The sequence below is a fragment of the Seriola aureovittata genome, chromosome 19 (genome assembly GCF_021018895.1).
Source record: "Seriola aureovittata isolate HTS-2021-v1 ecotype China chromosome 19, ASM2101889v1, whole genome shotgun sequence".
In the NCBI taxonomy this organism is placed as follows: Eukaryota; Metazoa; Chordata; class Actinopteri; order Carangiformes; family Carangidae; genus Seriola; species Seriola aureovittata.
In genome coordinates, this window is record NC_079382.1 from 8,908,676 (window position 1) to 8,931,535 (window position 22,860).

Consider the following 22,860-nt stretch of genomic DNA (forward strand, 5'->3'; position numbering starts at 1 on the left):
ATGGCTGTATTATAAACTGGTGGATTATTATCTAATCAGACGTCAAAACCCCTTAACCCAATCAAAACTCATAGTTTATGATATTCATCTAATTTCAAATGGACTAAACCTAAATCAAGTTTATGAGATTACTAGAATCTAAGGACCGGGACATTGATTTTGACATACCTCCCTGAAGCCACGCCTAATGTCTTGATGCTGGTGTTGTATTGGTAGGGAGCACAGTGCCCAGGACCGCATTGGCTGTTGTGTGTTTTTTCATAAGGGTCCCAAACTATACCGAGATTTGGAATATTACGTTACAGTCCTGCAGGAAAATGGCGACTGTCATTCATAATCCTCTAAAATCGTGAGTAAATTTTTAATATTTCATTGAATTATTGCATAGGTTGTTTGCATGTTGTGTAGTGAGCATGGTAATTATATAGGTTTAACGCGCGTTTAAATTAGAATCACAAAATTAACACTCTTGCCATGTACAGTCTCCGTGTGTGTGTGTGTGTGTGTGTGTGTGTGTGTGTGTGTGTGTGTGTGTGTGTGTTCTTTGCAGGTATCGTTGCCTGTTTGCTGTGTTGTGTAATACTGATATAAAAGCATGCCCTCATTCACAATCTTGCAGAGAAAGCGTCTCCAAGCCGCGCGTAAATGTCTCTCGCGGACTTGGTTTCACTTGGACAGAAAGTTGCCATCGTCCACATTCTGCTTTATAAACACGGCTGACAGAAAGTTTGCAAGCAGGGCTCTTTGTCAGCGCTGGACGGGTGAATTTGCATAGATAATTTCATGCAACTAATGTCACAAGGCGCACATTGAGAGGGCGACTCTCGCTCACTGCGCGGCTCGTGCTGTCAAGTAGATGTAGCCCACACAAAGCACAGCAGATTATTATATGTAATTATACATTGCTGACCTCCTCCTTTCATGGATGTATGGGAAACCTGCAATATTATACCGATTTAAGGGAAGGGCAGTGTTTGTGAAGTTGTTAAAAACTGATGACTTTTAACGGTGTTGATCCTGATGATCTGGGCATGAACATTCTCTGATTTGTAAAAACATCTACCATACAGCTGCAAACGTTGTTTCATCTTTAATATGCAAAAATTGCGAAATATGAACGGACTAAGACTTGTTTGTAACTCTCAGCTCAGTTTATATTGTATGTCTGTCTTTCTGCTCACTGACAGCAGATGTTTACACTGATCATGCGGAATGTGCAGAGTTAGTTTCACGAAATGTGTTGTGCAAGAGGCCATATGAGTGTTTTAAACAAAGCATGATTTGACAGGAATATGGTTTGGCAAATTAATTTTTTTTTTTTAAATTTTTACAATATTTGAGGGGTGTGGATGAGTGAGTCACATATCTGCTTTCACTCAAGGCAGTTGTGTAATTATGTGTAATTAAATGTTGTAGAGCTAATTGTTGACAGCCAAAATATATCTGACTTTGCCACACACACATGCACAAAAAAATCTTTTAAGCTGCTGTATTCTACCAAAACAGATTAGGCTGTAGAGACTGTAGATATATGTGTTTGTTTTTGTTTGTCCGTAGTTCTGCACGTAGAGCATCAGATTAGGAGCGTCCCAGTATTCTCCTGGGTCCATCTGTTGAGAGAGAGAGAGAGTTAGATGTAAAGACAGACAGTCTGATGCTGGGGCAGAGGGAGAGATGGAGGGAGGGAGCCCCATCTGCCCTTCATATAGGCCACGACTTTCCCCCACCCCATTCAATATCTGCAAAAAGGGAAAACAATGTGTGTATGTGTGAGTCCACCTACCAAAACAGACATACGCCCATGCCATAATCGTGAGCAAACTGTCCGGAACTGTATGTGAAATGATCATGTAGGAGTGTAAGAGCTAATATCAAGTAACATATGAGTTACTATCATGGGAAATAATGTTGTGGTCTACTTTCCAGGCAGAGCAGTTGTGTGAGTCCACTGTCTGTTTGAAACAATGGGGCGTACTTGTCATCTGTCCTCAGGATGTGGCCCGGTAAATCATATGCATTCAATAAGGACATGGTAATGATCTAGCCTTTCTCTCCTGCCAGTGCTCAGCTCTGAAAGATGAATTACGAGCGTCAGCAGCTGGCAGTAAATATGTCTGGCTTTCTAGACTCATTCAGTCATGTTTTAATCGTGCATATTTACTTGATTTATTTAAAGTCTCATTTTTACAAAGACTTCTTTGTGATTAAAACCTGTGAGGCCGTGTGGGATGGGACATAATGAAGAGCTGACATGAGAAGTATTCAAATGAGCGGTGTGTTTCATGTGCAGAGATGTGTTTACGTGCATATTGTGTGTCCTTTCACCTTCTCTCTTATCATTAGGTTTGAGGCTTATAATGAACCAGGTGGAAAATGGTTTGACTGTGTTTGCATAAGGAGTGAGAGGAGGTGGGATGTGATTTGGGGAAATGTAAAGGAGATGGGAGAGGGAAGGGAGGGGAGGGTTGGTTCATTAATGTGTTTGGGATTGTGTGTTTTTATTGTGCATGTTTGTTACATGCGTAGGTGGTTGTGCAGCCATGTGCCCCTCCCCCAATTTGCGTGAAAGGGAGCATGAGTGAGTGATGGAGGTTAGGGGGGGGAAGGGGGGCGGGGGGTGTCTGTCTGGCTGAATTTACTGCATACATTTATACTACACCCTCAGCACAGGGGCGAACCCTGGCCTTTGTCTATCTGAGGGAATGGGAATGTCCGGGAATGGTTTCCAGGCACGGGGAATTAAATGGCCAGGAACATTTTTTTTAGATCACTCCATGCAGTGATCAATCCTTTCTGCCCTGTTCTGCATATGTTTCTCTCCTTATTTTTTATTTTTTTAAATTTTTACAATATTTGAGGGGTGTGGATGAGTGAGTCACATATCTGCTTTCACTCAAGGCAGTTGTGTAATTATGTGTAATTAAATGTTGTAGAGCTAATTGTTGACAGCCAAAATATATCTGACTTTGCCACACACACATGCACAAAAAAATCTTTTAAGCTGCTGTATTCTACCAAAACAGATTAGGCTGTAGAGACTGTAGATATATGTGTTTGTTTTTGTTTGTCCGTAGTTCTGCACGTAGAGCATCAGATTAGGAGCGTCCCAGTATTCTCCTGGGTCCATCTGTTGAGAGAGAGAGAGAGTTAGATGTAAAGACAGACAGTCTGATGCTGGGGCAGAGGGAGAGATGGAGGGAGGGAGCCCCATCTGCCCTTCATATAGGCCACGACTTTCCCCCACCCCATTCAATATCTGCAAAAAGGGAAAACAATGTGTGTATGTGTGAGTCCACCTACCAAAACAGACATACGCCCATGCCATAATCGTGAGCAAACTGTCCGGAACTGTATGTGAAATGATCATGTAGGAGTGTAAGAGCTAATATCAAGTAACATATGAGTTACTATCATGGGAAATAATGTTGTGGTCTACTTTCCAGGCAGAGCAGTTGTGTGAGTCCACTGTCTGTTTGAAACAATGGGGCGTACTTGTCATCTGTCCTCAGGATGTGGCCCGGTAAATCATATGCATTCAATAAGGACATGGTAATGATCTAGCCTTTCTCTCCTGCCAGTGCTCAGCTCTGAAAGATGAATTACGAGCGTCAGCAGCTGGCAGTAAATATGTCTGGCTTTCTAGACTCATTCAGTCATGTTTTAATCGTGCATATTTACTTGATTTATTTAAAGTCTCATTTTTACAAAGACTTCTTTGTGATTAAAACCTGTGAGGCCGTGTGGGATGGGACATAATGAAGAGCTGACATGAGAAGTATTCAAATGAGCGGTGTGTTTCATGTGCAGAGATGTGTTTACGTGCATATTGTGTGTCCTTTCACCTTCTCTCTTATCATTAGGTTTGAGGCTTATAATGAACCAGGTGGAAAATGGTTTGACTGTGTTTGCATAAGGAGTGAGAGGAGGTGGGATGTGATTTGGGGAAATGTAAAGGAGATGGGAGAGGGAAGGGAGGGGAGGGTTGGTTCATTAATGTGTTTGGGATTGTGTGTTTTTATTGTGCATGTTTGTTACATGCGTAGGTGGTTGTGCAGCCATGTGCCCCTCCCCCAATTTGCGTGAAAGGGAGCATGAGTGAGTGATGGAGGTTAGGGGGGGGAAGGGGGGCGGGGGGTGTCTGTCTGGCTGAATTTACTGCATACATTTATACTACACCCTCAGCACAGGGGCGAACCCTGGCCTTTGTCTATCTGAGGGAATGGGAATGTCCGGGAATGGTTTCCAGGCACGGGGAATTAAATGGCCAGGAACATTTTTTTTAGATCACTCCATGCAGTGATCAATCCTTTCTGCCCTGTTCTGCATATGTTTCTCTCCTTATTTTTTATTTTTTTAAATTTTTTTTGTGTCTGTGTGAGAAGTGAGATGTGACTGTATGTTATTCTTCACAATCTTCTGTTTTGGAGACACATTTTCTCATATTTCCTCCAGTGACCCCCATGCTGAGTTGAAGTGAGTTATCGTTCAGCCCACGTCTCCAGCTCCCACTCCTTCACCTCACCCGCCTTCAGCGTCTCTACCTCCCCCCACCTCCACAGCAAAACAACAGCAGCATCTGAATCAGGGTTTCCCCCACTGCAACACCCTTTCCTCTTTAGCTGCTCGCCCCTCTCCCCCCTCGGACTGCACCCTGCACCTTTTCCTTTTATTCCCTTTGTGTGTCTGTTTGTGCACGGACAAGCGCGTGTGTGTGTGTCTGTGTGAGAGAGAGAGAGAGAGTGCGCTCGTGCGTACACACATCCGCGGGTTGGAGAGAAAATGAGTGTGACAGGGTTTGAAAGGGAACACGTGTGCCCCGGGACACTGCTTCCCTCCCCTTCTTCCTCCTTGGCTCCTCCTCCTCTATGTCTCCCTCCTCTCTGCTTCACCCGCTGCTTGGCCTACCAATGCCACAAAGACGCCTATCAGTGCCCATATGCTGTTGCCCTAAACTGCACTTCCTTTGGTGCCTCATACTAATTCTTAGTCCAAACTGCATCTCCTCTCACTGTCATGTGTCCACTTTGTGATAAACCCCCATAGTCCCATGATCCTATTAGTTGTGTTTAAGATTTCCTTTTGCAAGTTTTATTACAAAATATGTCTGTGTGGAATAATACACATCAGCCAGTCAGTTCGAGTGAAGCTTTTTGCACATTACCAGAGGCTGATGTTAGTTTTTTTTAAACTAAAAATAATGTTTTTAATGTTAATAATTCTGTGTCAGTCTGCCGTCTCCTGAACTGATTTTCAGCCTCCTAGAAAAGCCTGTTGTGGACTCATGGATGCTATAAACTCCAAACGACATCAGCTGAGGTGTTGCTTCAGAGCAGAGAGCTCATTAAAATGATTGACATAGGTGTGATTATGGTAAACTGAAGCGAGGAGGACAAGATTGACAAAATACCTCCTGCCTCGGGGCAAAATGGTAATTTTTTATGCCTAAGCGCCGGCAACAGTCGGGGCCTGAGGTGTTCTGTTGTCAGTCTGTCCCATTCTCGTGAATGCGATATCTTAGTAACGCCTTGAGGGAATTTCTTCAAATTTGGCACAAACATTCACTTGAACCCAAAGATGAACTGATTAGATTTTGGTCAAAGGTCACGCTCACTGTGACCTCACAAAACATGTCTAAAAAATGTCTAATAGGATAAAATGATGACGTGATGACATTTTATATCTAAACGGTCAAATGTCAACTTCACTGTGACATCATTATGTTCTGCAAAAACACATCTGGCCATTATTCAATGATGTAACTCAGGAAGGAGAGATTGTGTCCATACTTCCTGCAACTTGGTGGAGGCATACGACCACGAGGCGATTTATTCTGTTTTTATTTAACCTATGATAATTCTAAATAGAGCAGGTTTGCTGATTGGTTTCTCAATTACCTGAATAATCATATGATCTAAAATATGCCCATTATACCTCCCAGAGCTCACACTGAGAGAGTGAGACCATCATATATGACAAAGAAAAGCAAATCCTCACAGTTAAGAAGTTAATAAAACAATGACTAAAATAATCCTCTTTAATAAAAAATCCTCCTCTTATAATTTAAATTCAGTTGACAAATTGAATAATTGACTAAGAAGGAGAGAAGTGTGACAGTGATTTATTGTTCTTTCAGGGATGAATTATTCTCTTTAGAAAGTAGGAGAATGAGATGCTGTGAGTAATACACAACTGATAGAAACCTCTGGCAGATGAGAGTAAGATTGATGGGGAGGAATGACAGCACACATGCAAACAAAAAGGCCGATAAACAGAACTTCCGCTTCCACTCGGCTGAGGAGGATTTGAGTGTGAGTTTGAATAGTCCTTACGTTCATAAGTTCTTCTTTGGTGCTCAACTTGGTCTTCGGGAGTCAGTGTGTTTGACCCTATCGGCTCACCTGAAGTTCAGTGCAAATGAACTTGGCACCTCAGCTGTCCAGTGATGTCTCCCTCTGGCTGTGATAAATCATTCATGGGCACCTGTGAGGGTGATAGCCCTTGATGTCCAAACAGAGAACAAAAGAGAGAATTGAAATGCAGAGAGTTTCCTCTCCTCTCCTCTCTATGAGCTTTTACCTGGAAACATTGACCTGTAAACGATTAGCATTAGCTGATGAAATGGCCCATCATTGCCTCTGTACTTAGCAGTGATAAGAGTGACCATCACACACAAAGCCTCTCTCTGTGCTAGTATGGGAGCAATTGAGACAATCAGAGTGGCACACACAGACAAACTCACACATACAAACACACACACACACACACACACATATGCACGCACACACACACACACACACACACGTTGCAACTGCAGATTCCATCAGTATCCAGGAAGCTGTTTACCAAGAGGAATGTGTTCCCTGACATGCAAAACTCGACTTACATAAGCACCATCACTAGGATCAGCCATACAGTGGACTAATGGGTACAAACAGGAGCACAGTACAGTCTCAGATGGTCGAATCAGGTTCAGAGAGGGTGTGTGTGTGTGTGTGGGGGGTGGGGGGTGGGGGGTGGGGTGGGGTGGGGTCTCGGGACACGCAACCCATACACAGATGGTCTTGAAGGCATACAAATACACACATATGCACACACACGGTGTCTCTTTACTTTCACTTAATCAAACACATGAACACAGCAGGCAAACAAGCAGGCACGAACACTCGCTTATGTAAGAGTTTATGAAGCCGCCCGGGGACGTTATACAGGCGCTTTGTTTGTTGGAAATCGGACAGAAACATACAGCCAATATGGGCTGACACAGGGAGGGAAAGCGGGAAAGACAGATAAGGAGAAGAGCCTGTAGGTCCACACACACACACACACACACACACACACACACACACACACACTTACTTCAGTTCAGGGAACATAGAGTGACAGCAGAGATAACGCTTTACCTCTGGGAATGTGAGTTAGTTGACAGGGAGTCTCTTCTGGAGATCTGGATTTGACTCCATCACTGTGACTGTCAGTTTTAGTCGTACTGTAAAAAAGGTGCAGCACCAAAAACACCAGCTGCACTCCTCGTTTCTGTAGATCTGACAAAAAAACCACAGCCAGCAACCGCCACGTGTTTCAGCCCAGACCTCAGACATACACTGTACACACTGAAGGTACACACACAGCCACTTGAGGTTCTACTTTTGTGCTGCAGCTGCAATTTATTACTACTGTAATAAATTATGTGAATAGATGTATCAATAATTCTGACAACTTCTGCTGTACATCACTGTTATTGCTAATCCTCTGAAAAACTGACTTAAAATGAGCCAAAGATACCTTAAAGCAGCAGTTTGAGATTTTGGGAAATACATTTATTTGCTTTTTGCCAAGAGTTAGATGAGAAGATAGATACCGCTGTCATATCTGTGCTGTAAATATGCAGCTGAAGCCAGGGCACATTTAGCTTAGCTTAGCATAAAGACTGGACACATGGGGAAACCGATCGCCTGGCTCTCCCTGTCATCAGTCTAAATGCACATTTGTTCTGCTGTTGATCATGTTTATGCCATGTAAGGCAGCTTTACTGTCCTATTATATCAGGTTTCTACCCAGTAGAAAAAAACGCAGCCACATGTGATTCCCTCTCAACACATCTGATCAACTCTCCAAATGTCAAAAGCAGCAAATCTCCCATTCATCTCTGATCTTTGTCCAGATGTGGCAGTAGCCAAAGTTGAAGTGTAATTCACATTTTACAAGCGGTAAGAAGAAGCGATAACGCAGCTGTGAGTTGGGAACCTTCATCTGTGCACCACGTGTCCAAGTTTCCCTCTTTTTATTCATATTTCTGTTTTCTCTTTTGCAAACTGAGCACCTCTTTCATACCTGTGTCCTCATCTGTTATTTTCTCCCCCCTTCTCCCTCTTTGCATGCAGTACCTGGTTCACTCACTGTTGCTACTCGCTCTGCCCTCTCGCCCCTCCACCCCCTCCGGTTCCTTTCCTCCTCCATCCACCCTCCGCTCCCACCTCTTCCAAACACTGCACATCTTTGTGAGATTCAGTGTGACCAGAGTGCTGGTCTTTGTCCAGCTTGGCATTCTTTACATATCTGTGTAGAGAATCCACAGAGCTCCCATGTCTGCTTGGACAGTCAGAGAGACAGGATGACGGGCAGGCAGATAGACATGTGTGCACATACACAGAGAGACAGACAAGATCCTGGGTATAGCCCCAAGAGCAAGAGATCCAAATGCAAGACCCAGAGTCAGATCCAAGATACTGACATCAAATTCTCCTTTATGTTATATTAACTAAACAGTAAACTGTGCTCAAAGATGGATGACTATTTCAGTCCACTGCTTTAGAAACTGAGCCATGTGTGCTCCTAAAGATCCCTTTCTTTCCTCTATCCTCCACCCTGGATTTCAGCTCTGTAATTAAATAAAGAATAACCTACTCAAGGTGGATTTTTCATCTGTGGCGAAAGTGAGTTAATCTTGGTTTATTCTGTCTGTTTCTAATGATCGTAGCTGCAGAAATCTTGCCTTAAGACTGAGACTGTGGTACGTTATTGATGGCTCCCATCCTGATTTATACCCTCTGGTTGGTCGATAGTGTGTGTGTGTGTGAGTGTGTGTGTGTGAGTGTGAGTGTGAGTGTACACCTGTGTGTAGCCCAGCTGTTGTGTGGACTTCGATCCAGCCCTCTGACTCATCTATCAGTTTGACAGGATGAAAACATTTCCTCATCTCTTATGGTTCATCATCTGTTTTTTTTTTCTGTACGTGTGCACCTTCACCACCCCTATTGTTCCCCACCTGTGTAGATGTTCCTCTTCAGCTCGGCTGTCGTCATGCTGCATCTGATGTTTGCACTGAATCCAGAGTTTACACAACACACTAAGTCAAACTGTGGAGAGAAGGCTGGGTGTGTTTATTAAGCTACAGTTAACCAGGACTGAACAGGCCCGCTCATACTTGATTTGCAGACCATATCAGCTCATCATCCGCCCAGCACATGGTATTACCATTAACTATCCAAAAAAACATTCAGCCGATAGGACTTCAACATCAGGAATGACTCAGAGAGCAGAAAGCAGAAATCGAAGCAGCATGCTGCAGATAGCTTAGACTAACAGCAAAAATAAGACTATAATGTTAGTTGCGGGTAACTTGTGTTCCACAAAGAAATATTTTTTCAATCTACTTCAGATGTTGAATGAATGGGACAGTTGTTGTAGAAGTAAATGAATTAAATGCATCACAAGTGATCTTTCTGTCTACCTGTTTCTCTGTCTGTGTTCAGGCTGGGTGACCAGTTCTACAAGGAGGCCATCGAACACTGTCGCAGCTACAATGCCCGTCTCTGTGCCGAGCGCAGCGTGCGCATGCCCTTCCTGGACTCGCAAACCGGCGTGGCACAGAACAACTGCTACATCTGGATGGAAAAGCGCCATCGCCAGCCAGGTGAGAAACACCACAAGGGCTGGAAAAAAAAAAAAAAAAAGGTTCCACTCCTACTTTTGTGTTATGTGCCAAACTATTTCTAGTAAATTCCAGGAGTCTTTTTGTCACTCTTATTGCCAGGCAACCAGTGTAGAGTCCAAGAAGTCACTGCAAAATCTAACTTGTGAATTAGTGAATTTAAGAGGCAGAGTTTTTAACCTTCACACAGAATGAGGCTAGCTGCTGCCCCCTGCTTCCACTCCTTATGCTAAGCTAATGCTGTAGTCATTTTTCACTAAAATATACTATGCATTATAAATATACTGAATGCTAAACTTATATAATCCAATGGAATAGCTATACTCACAACTGAGGTAGATTGTTATAGAATGGAACCTGGAGGGAATAAAGTAAAAACAAAATGGTCGGAAGGCCCTGGGAGCAATGGTGTTGGAGTAGCAGCTGTAGCGACGCCCAGAGTGAGGATAGATGAGGGCCTTAGGTTTAGGGTAGACGAGGGGCTTTTGGATGCCTGATTGTACTACGATGCCCTGGAACAGGAGCCTTAGTTGGGGTAGACGAGAGGCTTCTGGACACCTGGTCCTGCTACGCTACCCTGGCAGGCCTGGTTTGGTTTCCACACGCAGCTGAGCACCATTGTTCCTGAGGTGTTGATAGGTTGACTTTAGAAAATAGGTGGAGAATTCACCTAGGAAAATAACTATATATGATTGAGTACAGGCACTCTGTCTTCAGCTGAGATCCGGATCTGATCTCGCTTTTGTTCTTGTGAAAGAATAAATTCTATTGCGTTGGACTCTGATCATCTCCAGTGACTTCTTTTTTTTTTTATCTTTTTGACTCCAGTAGAAGTGCAGTTTTGTAGAAAGTTAAGTGTTGGTGAAGAGATCTAGACTCACTCTCTGGCCCGGACCTGGACCTTTTTTTCCTCCAACACTAAGTTAACTAGCTGCTGGCTCTTACCTTAGATTGGATGCACACACATGAGAGCGGCATCAATGTTCTCATCTATCTCTCAGCAAGAGAGTGAATAAACAAAAAAATGTATAAATATTAATGACTGAAAGGATGGATTTACAGATCTCATCAATCAATAAAAAAAAAAACGAATCAACCTGTCTTGTATATTTATTTAGGCTTATATTACTTATGCTACTTGCTGTTTTATCCTGAGACGCGCAGTCAGCATGCATTCTTCACATCTGGGTCGCCTGTACAGCCAGAGGCAACAATCTGCTCTTCACCGAGAGCTGGACACAAATAGCCTGCTCTCCGTCTTGTATGCAAAGCCCTTCAGGCCACACCCTATACTTTGTGGCAGACCTAGCTCACATTATATGCATTTATTCTGGGTTTATCCCTCCCCCCTGCTTTCTCTTGATTTTTTTTTCTCTACACACGCACACATAAAAAAAAAACCTTTGCTCCCCCCATTTCTGTCGTCTGCTGAGCTAATGGAGGGATACGATTAGAACACAAGGGCAGAGATCAACATATTCAATTAAAGTACAAGAAGCCTGCTTTGCTGAAAAAGTGACAAAGCAATATTATGTAAATACTTGTTTGGAGTGAAACTGAATATAACCATTCTATACATTAAGTTTAATCAACATTAAGTATGATGAACTACGCAAATTTTCTGTGGACCATCATGTTGAGCACTGAAATCAGGACATATTGAACATCAGGAAAACAAGACAAGTCAATTTTTTGCATTGTGTGTGTGTGTGTGTGTGTGTGTGTGTGTGTGTGTGTGTGTGTGTGTGTGTGTGTGTGTGTGTGTGTGTGTGTGTGCGTGTGTGTGTGTGTGTGTGATTGTGTTAATGTGTGTGTGGAAGGGTCTTGGTGCAGGTTGTGTTAAAATAGTAAGCCCTCCAATGGTTGTTAAAATTCTTCCTGTGTGCCTGCGTGTCTGCCTGTGTGTACATATACTATGTGTGTGTGTGTGTGTGTGTGTGTGTGCAGGCCAGGCCGCAGGACAGATGTATACCTACCCTGCTCGTTGCTGGAGAAAGAAGAGGCGACTCCACCCTCCTCTGGATCCCCAGCTCCGCCTGTGTGAGCTTCGACTAGGTAAGACAAACAACACGCGCGCGCGCACAAACACACACACACACACACACACACACACACACATACACACACACATCATGCACCCTCTCATTTTTGTGTTCAAACTACCTTCACTTACACGCGCGTCTACATCATGTTATGTTTGTGGCCTTGGTGCTCTTGTGTAGCTGCACAGAGCAGAGTGGCGTTAATGCTCACTATCTGACCATCTGGCTCTCGTTAGCCCGTTGCTCTCGCCAGGTCTCCAGGTTCATTCTCTCCCCTGAATCAATGCCTCCTCTCACTGTTCTCTGGCAGTAGACACACACACACACACACACACACACATACACACACACGCACGCATACATGAGCACACAAACACCCCCACACATGACTCTTGCTCTCTGTTACAGCACAGAAGCACCCTAACTGGGCCTCTATAATCATTTGTCCATGAGGCATTAGAATGTAAGTGAGTCTTATGAGGTGGAAGTGTGTGTGTGTGTCTGTGTGTGTGTTTGTGTGTGTGTGTGTGTGTGTGTGTGTGTCTGTGTGTGCCCGTGCGTGCATACATGCATGCATGTGTGTGTATATTATAGGGGATTTTTGCAAAGGAATGGGCCCAGGAACCTGATAAGGGGGAGAAATAAAGGCAGGTCTTTGTTTCTGCTTTGCCACACCATTGTTTCCCCCTCGCTGTCTTCCAGACGCAATATAATACTCCAGAGCTTTCCATAGAGAATGATTCAGCTTTGAGCAGAGGACAGAGTCATTTGCAGGAAAAAAAAAAAACTCTCCAGAGCTGCAACCAACCATCAACCAAAGCACATAAAGAAAGAGAAAGCTAGAGATGTAAAGCCTTTGTAGCTGAGGGTGAAAGAGTAGAAGTCTACAGTTTTGTTTTTCTGAGATCCAATTCTGCAGTTTGGTCCAGATATCTATCATAACACGACAGAGGAATGTGAGTGCTCCTCTCCCGGGCTTTTGGAAATGCTTTATGTTTATTTAATGCTTCCTGAGCAGAGGTTTGTCAGTGTGTGTGCAGATACACAGAGGCTCTGTCACAAGGTTACTTTGAAAGAGTTTGAAACAAGAATTTAATTCCTTGTTTTTGTGGATCCTCTGCTTTTACTTTTGCATGTGACAGCTCAAGTCAGGGGCTGTGCCTCAGCAGCCATTTTGCTTCCCTCAGTATAAACTCCTTGTTTAATCTGTTGAGAGTTTCAAAAATGTGCAAATGCATGAGGGTGGATGACACTGAGGCTGTTTATATACATTTTTGTTACATTAGGATGGTGCTAGTCTATTGGCATTTAGCTGAAGAGGAAATTAAGATTAATATGATTGAATTGTGTGTGTAAGAGTGTTGTTAATGTGTGGCTAGAGTGAAGGATGCTTTTTTGCTTTTTGCTGGCAGAGCAGAACATTCAGCCTCACTTATTCTCTCCCTGTTTGCCCCAAAGAGTCAAAGGAGAGGTGAGAGGGTTAAAAAACAGAAAGAGGATGGGTGAAGGCAAAAAGAAAAATGGGAGAGAGGAAAGCAAAGGAAAGAGGGATTTAGTATATAAAAGAAGGGAGGGTGTCAGCAGACAACAGAGTCGAAGGAGGAGGCGTATACTGTAGAGGAGGAGGACGGAGAAGAGGAGACAAAGTGGCACAGCAGCTCTGTATTCAATAAGAGTGCCTTATAGCCTCGGTAGCCCAGCTCACTCCCTGCCTCTCTTATCACATCCCTACTTTCATTCTGTATTTATCCTGGTATTATACTTCAAAGACGAGGACAGAGAGTCAATGCTGCAGCAAGTTCATCTCTACGGAAATGAAAAGAGGGAGAGGAAGAAAGATAAAGCAGTTTGGAAGAGGGAAAAAGGCAGAGTCAGATATAATTTAGGCTTAAAAGCAGTGGTTTTTTTTATTTTTATTTGTGGTTCATTATTTCTGTTCTTACCGTGCACCTGGTGCACCTTAGTTTTATTTATATAGATGGTGAATCTGGCAGTCTGCCCTGACCACTGTTTCTAAAACGTCCTTTATTACACCTACACCGTGTCCACACTGACGCTGATACATTTTCTCTGCTTTGCCTTTCCATCTACGCATGCTGGTGACCCAAAACTGAGCTTTTTGAAAGTGCTTTCTTTAAAATTTTGATCATGTGATTTGACATAAAGGTGGTTACTTAAGTGGCCTGCAGAAGTGGCCAGTAGAGGAAGTGATATAAAGGTTTTGTGTTATTAGAAAGTAAATATCAGTAAATGTTAATGGTAAATTTGAATGCACATGCACATTTTTACTGCCTGAGACACGCACATACACGCGGTGCCATCTCAAGTACACTTTACTTATTCTCCTCTGCCACGTCCTCCTTAGAAGCCGAGCTGGCCCCCAAGCGTGAGGTGCCCCCAGGGGAGGCTACAGCCTTGGAGGCCCTCCTGAGGGGGGACAGCCTGCTGGAGAAAAAAAACAGCTTCAATAAGGAAGAGGAGACGTTGCTGGAAATACAGGTATTTTGTTATGTGTTTGTTGTGCATCAGACATCATGATATTATGCTCAGTGTCCTGTTTTTAGTAGATGCAAAGCTAATATCCCTGTTCAGTTAGAAATGAAGTCAACAAGTGTGTGTGTGTGTGTGTGTGTGTGTGTGTGTGTGTGTGTGTGTGTGTGTGTGTGTGTGTGTGTGTGTGTGTGTGTGTGTGTGTGTGTGTGTGTGTGCTCATACTGCAGAGAGTACTGGAGGCGGAAGAAAATGGGGACGGTTTCCATGATGATGAAGACTTTGAACTGGATACTCCAAAGAGAAAGAACAGAAACAGAGGCAAAGTGAGTGTCAGAGACAAAAACTGAGATTTTAAATGAGTGTGGTGTAAAAAGAGAATAATAACTGACGCAGTTTCAGGGGGTTTTGTGTTAACAAAACCCCTTTTATAGCAAGAGTTAACAGCCACAATAGCAGTTCTTTTAGCCAGATAACGTCGGCATTCTAACATGCTCAAAGTGAGTGTTTTTATATATTCTGAAATTGTGTTGGTATATTTATGTATTGGAGGATTAAACATCAGATGTGTGTTGTGTTTCCTTTCAGAACAGAGGAAGTCGCAGGAGGACAGAACCTGTTAACATCGATGACCAGGACAAACCTTACGTCTGTGACAGTAAGAGAAGAGAAAGCTTGATTCTTTGTACCTCATGTGCCATTTTTGTGATCAGGTCATTAGTTTGTTCTTTACATGTTATTCAAAATTCGGGAATCACAGTGTTGCTCAAAGCTCAAGGCAGTCGAGGAACTCTCTTCTCCTTAGATGTGGCTATTACAAAAGTCTTTTCTTTGACTTACTGTAAGTTAATTTCTTCATGATGTATTTATGTCAGGAATCCTTTCTCTACATGCCTGCTTTAAATTGTTTAGAAAGCAGAGATAAATCTATCAGACAAGTCATTTTCTCTCATCTTCCAATGGTAGCCCTCTCCTCTTCTGTTTCTAAGAGCAGTCCACTGCAGCATGAAGAAAGAGTTTGCTGTTAATCCAGACCTGACTAGCATGCCACTTACATACTTGGACAACCCCCCCCCCCCCCCCCCCCCCCCCCCCCCCCCCCCCCCCCCCCAGGAATGGATTGCCATGTGGATGTGGACAGAGATAGCCACACTGACTGGGCTTCAAACTGATGAATCTCATCCTCATTTTGTGTCTTGTTCTGTCTTTCTTTTATTGTTTGCTTTTGTGTCTTCCAGATAGATACAAACAAAAGCATAACTCAAAAAAGGCTGAAGAAGGTATCTGAACCTGTCGCCATCTTGTCTTCCTAGGGGCTCAATGAACTGTCTTTATGATTGGCCTTTTTGCTCATGGGCATCTGGTGTTGGAATGGCTGATTGAATGCTAATCCTTTGGAGATATCTACTGCTTTTAAATGCTTTATGCTAGTACAGGCATCCCTACCTGCAGTGCAAGCATTGCATGACACTAACGCTACTCAATGTGCCTTAATGCTTGCTAATTGGCATGTGCCAAATGATGCTTTAGCAGCAGCTCAGCTAATGCCGCAATGAGGGACGCATGTTTCTTAGGTCACTCTATAGCTGTGATGTGATTCATAGATGTAGCCATTGTAGAAGTGTTTACACTGTGAGGAAAATCGTCAATAGTTTTTAAACATGGGGTGGCAGGGGCTACAAAAGTTCATTTATAAAGGAATGAGTAGCTTTCCAACATTGTGTTATTTGGTCACACCAACAGAGGTAGCAAAACTGTAGCACTACTATAATGCACTAGATAGATAATCAGAAACTTCTATGATGGCTACAGCTCTATCTGTGAAAAGTCCTCAATTATTCCAAAATAGTACAACGTTAGACTAGATATATGTCTGTGCAGTGTAGCTTTACGTGTTTGCTTTCTTTTTATATAAATGATACTTACATGTTAAGTGATGGTGTCACAGCACAGTAACAAAAGGGTAGATTTAAGCTAAACCCTCCCAAAAGAGTCCCTGTTGGCTACCAGAGTTGTAGGCTGATACTTCTAGTACATTTTACTGTGTCTTGTTACTGAATAGCTTCTCTAAAGTTATCAGACTTTTCAAATTTTGTTGTGCCATAGGTATCATCTGTTCCCTGCTCCCAGTGGTCTTTAGTTTTTCTTTCATGTCTGTCCTACCCGTGTCGTAGTTAAGCTATATTGCTAACATTTTCTGTTTCCATGTTTGTCTGCATTGGTGACATTAGTTAGTGATGCACTTTACTTTTCCCCCCACGCCATGTCACATGTTTACAGCTGGGGAAAAAGTAACCCTGTCTTGTCACTATAGCTGAATAGGGTATGTAGCAGCTTGGGGTAGATGCATTGGGACAGTCAAGTGAAACTGTCTTTCTACTGTATATGTGTGTTTTGTATAGGTCAGACCCTCAAACATGAATATTGACAGCGAGTTGAAGCATCTGCAAATTTTCTTTGACATCTTGCATAAAATCTGTTACTTTTTCTTTAGGCAGGAATGACAGTTGAGTTCAGTTGAGACAGTTTTGAGCAGACTCTTTAGTCCACTATTTGCACAAAGTTTTACAAGTTTCTAATCGATGTATGATGATGTTTTATCTCTAGTATGTGGAAAGCGCTACAAGAACCGGCCTGGCCTAAGCTACCACTACACCCACACTCACCTGGCAGAGGAGGAGGGTGAGGAGGAGAAAGAACCAGAGATGGCTCCATCTCCTCCACAGAGCTCGGACAACCACAAACGTAAGATGCTACATAGACGTAAGACATTCTCTGTTAATGCTAAATTAAATGCCCTAATACTTCCCTGACAGCAACACAGTGCTGTCAGAAAACAAATGGCAGCTCATGTATACTGTCTTGTGTTTGTTCCTGCCAACAGCTCAGAAGGGCCCTGATGGCGCCGTTATCCCCAACGACTACTGTGACTTCTGCCTGGGAGACCAGGACTCCAACAGGAAGACAGGCCAGGCCGAGGAGCTGGTGTCCTGCTCTGACTGTGGACGCTCTGGTGAGTCCACAACCTCCACAACTTTTTCCATTAAAACTGCTGGTTCTTTGTTGACGTCAGCATTTAAACCTGTATTAATAGTTTTGTTTTCCTGCCAGTCAAATTAGTGGATTTAAAAGAATCTCATGTGAGTGACTTTAGAGAGGACTACTCTTATTAAAGTAGTAGTTAAACATATTGATCTATACTCTTATTTGCTTTCTTGTTAGATGAAAAGGCTGATTCCACCCTCATGGCTGTGTGTGGCAGGTTAGCGAAGTGTATCTTAGCTAGTTTGAGGAAACAGTTAGCATGGCTTCATCTCAAGGTAACAAAATCTGCCCAGCAGCATCTCCAAAGCTCACTAATTATATCTTTTGATTTTATGATAAGTTTTGCCTTAATTATAAAAAAGAGATAAAAATTAATTAGTTAATTAGTGAGCTTCAGCGGTGCTGGTAGGCAGATTTTATTACCTACGAACAGAGCTACGCTGGCTGTTTTTCCTTGTTCCCAGTATTTAAGTCAGGCTAAGATAAGCTAAGCTAACTCTCACCTGGCTTTAGCTTCATATTTAGCATACCAACATTAAAGTGACATCAGTCTTTTCATTTCATGTCAGGAAAGGAAGTAACCATATTTACCAAAATGTCACATTACTTCTCTACAAAATAAAAAAGATTTTCAGAAGTTAGCTGCCTGCTAGACTCATGCTTTAATTTGTGTTTACTGCACATCTCATTTTTGTTTCCCTGTACTTCCTTTTTATCCACAATCTTGTTCATGTGTATTCCTCGCTTCCTTGCGATGTTTATCTTTGCTACATGGACTAAAATGGTGCCTATCTGATGCAGTTTAAGACTCTGCATCAAATATAGATGTGGATTAATAATTACTTAATATCTCTGGGTAATATATTTTGGAATATACAGTTATTACAAAGTCTAGCTGGGCCTTTAGCATTTACATTAATGTTCATACAGTTTATTCTAGTTCACTAAAATACAGTCTTATATAGTCGTTTCAAATCATATGGTCAGACCAGCTTGTGTTTTCAGTTGATGATGTAGAATTCATTAGACATTTATGTTGTGCAGTGCATTGAGCTTTCATGTTGCTACAGTGTCTTTTCAATGGGTTATCAATGAGCCTTGTAGACGATGATAATTGAGAGCCAACTCCTGAAACTTTCATTTTCCATTTAGAATAATATTGATTCATAGGCTCGGCTGCTTGCTTCCATCCTGCATGCTTCTCCATGTCAGCCTCGTCCATCAGGTCTTCTGCCTTTTGACGACATGCCTTCACTCTTTTGTTGCTCAGTTTTCATGCATTATCTTATGGCACATTTGGCTGCATTTTTTGTTTCTTTCCCCCTTTTTTTTCCCCCACACTAGCCAAAGCCGCATCTGCTGGATATCTCAGCAAAACATTTGTCGAATCAGCTCAACCGAGAGTATGGTATTCATTTCAGCAAGTGAGATGTTTTCTTGCTACGGTAGAGTTTGTTAGAACAGCTGGCAGAGTGTGTGGCCTTGTCTGTGTTGCTCTGATGCTGATGTTTCCATGGTAGCTGGAAGAGGAGGAGTGAAGAAGGATGGGAGGAAGATGAGTGCTCTCGAAGAATTGTTCAGCAACACGTCAGACAGCGAGGCCTCCACGTTTCAAGGCTTTGAAGAAGCAGAGCTGGAAGACATTTTGTTGTCAGACGATGATGATGCTGTGGCTGACAGCTGATAACACGATGGCTTGACTAGTTGGACCGTGTGGCAATAAAAATCTGAAGGCTGAAGGCACAGACTGGACTACAGTGGCTCACCTTGAAGATGCCTCTACCTGAAAAGTCACTGGAATATTCTGAACTCTTTTATTTACACATGAAGCCAGCTTCTTCTTGAAAATGATGGATACAATGGCTTTTTTTCTTCTTTTTTTTTTTTTTGCTTATATGGATTTTGCTGTTAAGACATTTTCCAATTTTCATAAAACAAAAGCAAACTCCTTACACTCGACTTTGCTTGCATCAGATAATCAAGATCATAGGCTAAACTTCATGGCTACATCCTAATTAATTTTGGACTGAAAAGATTAATAGCAGACATGGTGGACCAGAGAAAATGGAGTAAATTGTGGCAGGGGGAGGGATGAACGTGGACTTTTGAGTCACTCCATTGGCTAAAGAGGACAGGTAGTCGAGAGGTAAGAGCCAATTGGCACTCCATTGCTCCTCTCTGTCTTTAAGGACTAGATTCTTTCTTTTGACAATAGATGCTGAGTAGAAACGCTTTTTCTAATGCCTGCTGCTAAGTGCTATCATTTTAAGCTGACAGGCTGCCATCTATTAATCTGTTAATCTATTTCTTCCCAACTGTAATTCCTCCGTTTCATTTGGGAGGCAGGCAGCAGCTTAAACCTATCCTGCTTTAAATTCTGCTCAGGTCACGTTTGTCTTTACTCACCCATCAGAGGCCGATAGGGAATGTGTTCAATGTTTCTGGCTGCTTTCCCTGTCTAGCTATAAATCAATTCATCCTTGTTTATGGCTCATTCATGGCTCATTGATACCCCATTGACACCAGGGTGATGTAGATAACCGTGCTAAAAAGATGTTGACAGCACTGTTAGGCTGTACGGAGGCTATAAAAGGCAATGGCAGTAGCTATAAAATGTTTGTTCTTAAGACAAGGGACAAGAAGATAATTTAGCATATACCAAATATTGTTCTTTATATGTTGTCACAGCTGTAGATTCAAGGGAAGATGATAAAATACTTGGCAGTGTTTTCCTGCACACACATCACTGCTTGTGCTTTGTTTTCCCAGACAAACTGTATAATCAGTCTTTTGTGGCTTGATTTGCTTTGATACTAAATTTCATCCAGTGGTATGGGCTGTCAACACTGTGCAATTACACTTGTCTGGATCACAGACACAGTTAACACTAACTGCTGGCTCTTGTAAAGATAATCTTAGGGTATTTTCTGAATGAAGGGAGAAATATTGTTTTCTACACTTGACAACCAGGGAAAAACACTGTATCCAACAACCTAAGCAAAAAGGATTTTCCTTAGAAGAATATTAAGAAGACCAATACAGACTTTAAATTAAAACAAAACAAATTACAAACTCTTGGTGGATAGTGGCGATAGTCTTCATTCATTTTTTCATAAATATAGAAAATGCATCATCAGTGTATCAGAAAGCCTGAAGGCAGTACTGGGACAAACGGATACAGCTGCAGATGATGTAAATCAGCTTTTTATTTTTGATGTAAATATGTTTCGATTTGTTAGTCAACTCAAAGCTCCTGCCACGAGTAAACTATTACATAAGAAAACACTACTGACTTTGCTTTGTAAACACTTCTGGCTATCCACTCTTTCCTCACTCCCTTCCCTCTTCACTTCTCTCGTGTCTCCTCTCCGTTCCTTCACAGGTCACCCCACATGCCTGCAGTTCACTGAGAACATGATGCAGGCGGTGAGGACGTACCAGTGGCAGTGCATCGAGTGCAAGTCTTGCAGTCTCTGTGGAACCTCAGAGAACGATGTATGTATACTGAATACTGTGGAAGAGGGAAAGCTTGTATGAAATGTCCTTGCTCAAATGTTATTACTAGATTTCCTTTTGAGTTTGCTTTGAACTGCATTAAAGTTGACATGTTTTTCTTTCAATGCCAGGACCTTTCCACAGCTGGTGTTCAGCCTTTCATAGGCAATAAATTACATTGAAGTTATGCCAGGCAGATATGTACTCTATATACTTGATGAATTATCCATGATGCAAAAAGGTTTTCTCTTTCATTCAATGGTTTAAAAAAAATCGTAACTCAGTGACTGACACAATTATATATTAATAAAAGCTGTATTATCATTTATTATCATAACTCCAGAAGGCAGCCACATGTATTAAAGTTTGTATAGCTCCATTTTTTACCAATAAAGACCAGATTGATTTACAGAGAAATAACACATGGTTGGATAATATTAGGTTGCATGCTAATAAATACATAAAAAATGCTTTTGTTGTTCATGTCTGACATAGTGTGTGTCTGCAGGATAGTTTCTACATTTCTTGACATTGAATTTGGCCTCTTTGCGGCTCTGTTAGCTGTCTTGTGGTTTTTTAAAAATTCATGGTGGGGTTTATATCTATTTATGTTCCCCCAGTAGACATTTCATACAATATTTAAGATGTTGATTGTGTGCTGCCCGTGTAGGACCAGCTGCTGTTCTGTGATGACTGTGACAGAGGATACCACATGTACTGCCTGAAGCCTGCAATGACCCAGCCTCCGGAAGGTACAACACTGAGAGCCACTCTCACAGGTTTTACATCAGTGGGCTAGTACTATATATGTCGTGAGCTATAGACTGGAGAGGATACAAGCAAAGACTATATATGGAAAAGAGCAAGCAGGACAAAGATTTCAGCCTCTCTCTGTCTCTCTTCTCTTCACAGGGAGCTGGAGCTGTCACTTGTGTCTGGACCTGTTAAAGGACAAGGCCTCAGCCTATGGAGAAACTTAATAATGTCCTGGACATTCCTCTCAAATACACACAATATATATATTTGTAGATACGCATATAACTGTTTGACATGTCCACACATTAGCAAAAGCTTTATCTCATATAGAATCAAACACACACAGATTCAAACACACTCTCTCTCTCTCTCTCTCTCTCTCTCTCTCCCTCTCTCTCTCTCTCTCTCTCTCTCTCTCTCTCTCTCATACACACACACTCCAGTGCATTAGCAGGCTCAGGGCAGTTTCCTGTGTGAGGCGCAGAGATACTCTACCTCTCATATAGCCAAGCAACACTCCAGCTGCAAATGCCATCAACATGCAATCTCAACCATAGGTCAGTGAACAGCAAGTCTGCCATTCAGTCACTTCTCTACCTCACCACTCAGCAGACGGCAAAAATCCAAAGCAAAAATGAAAAAGGCCAATACTGTGTAGTACGTGTATGTAAAGTACATGTTCATTTTAAACCAAACATCTGAAATCTCTGGGTGTTTTCCCCCTGATTTAAATTTGAGTATGATTTTGAAGAGGTTTCTCCCAGAGTTTCGTTGCTTCCCTTGCTCTACAGCGGGGGAACCTGAGTGGGTTTGACTGATGTTTGTTTAAATTTCTCCTTCCAGCTCTACTCCTGTCTTGTGTTTAAACTTTACAGTGACATTCCTATTTTATATCTGGACAGACTCAGTGTTAATTATGTCATTTTTCACAGTATTTGTCAAGCTTGGTGAAATTTATATCCAATGCTAAGAGGAAATGGGGCAATAAAATAGCCTTGACTATCATTCCTTTTGGAGCGTGTTGACATTTTTAATCCACGTCTGTTTTCTGTATCCTTGCAGTTACTAGGATAACATGGTGCTCAGTGTGACACTTAACAC

General features: G+C 42.3%; 1 protein-coding gene across 6 annotated transcripts; it reads left to right on the plus strand.

Annotated features, from left to right (window-relative positions):
- The first annotated feature begins 216 nt into the window (after positions 1–216).
- Positions 217–22,190, plus strand: dpf3 (double PHD fingers 3). Of its 6 annotated transcripts, none has more exons than XM_056363328.1 (12): positions 217–349; positions 9,753–9,913; positions 11,879–11,986; positions 14,339–14,472; positions 14,694–14,789; positions 15,052–15,121; positions 15,702–15,743; positions 17,071–17,226; positions 17,348–17,476; positions 20,891–21,003; positions 21,674–21,755; positions 21,916–22,190. In XM_056363328.1, exons 1-12 carry the CDS (start codon positions 318–320, stop codon positions 21,981–21,983), a joined length of 1,191 nt encoding a protein of 396 aa, XP_056219303.1. In that variant the 5' UTR covers positions 217–317; the 3' UTR covers positions 21,984–22,190. The 6 variants fall into 6 exon arrangements, 4 of the variants coding, with proteins under 4 accessions (XP_056219303.1, XP_056219304.1, XP_056219301.1 ...); XM_056363329.1 differs by having other exon boundaries at positions 17,071–17,208; XR_008826045.1 differs by lacking the exon at positions 21,916–22,190 and adding an exon at positions 19,029–19,654 and having other exon boundaries at positions 243–349; positions 21,674–21,700.
- The last annotated feature ends 670 nt before the right edge of the window (positions 22,191–22,860 follow it).

Excerpts from the sequence above, each read along its gene's own strand:
- dpf3 (XM_056363328.1), top strand. The coding sequence starts at position 318 with ATGGCGACTGTCATTCATAATCCTCTAAAATC. Across the intron at positions 14,473-14,693 it reads AGACGTTGCTGGAAATACAG|AGAGTACTGGAGGCGGAAGA; the intron begins GTATTTTGTTAT and ends CTCATACTGCAG. Across the intron at positions 17,477-20,890 it reads CTCTGACTGTGGACGCTCTG|GTCACCCCACATGCCTGCAG; the intron begins GTGAGTCCACAA and ends GTTCCTTCACAG.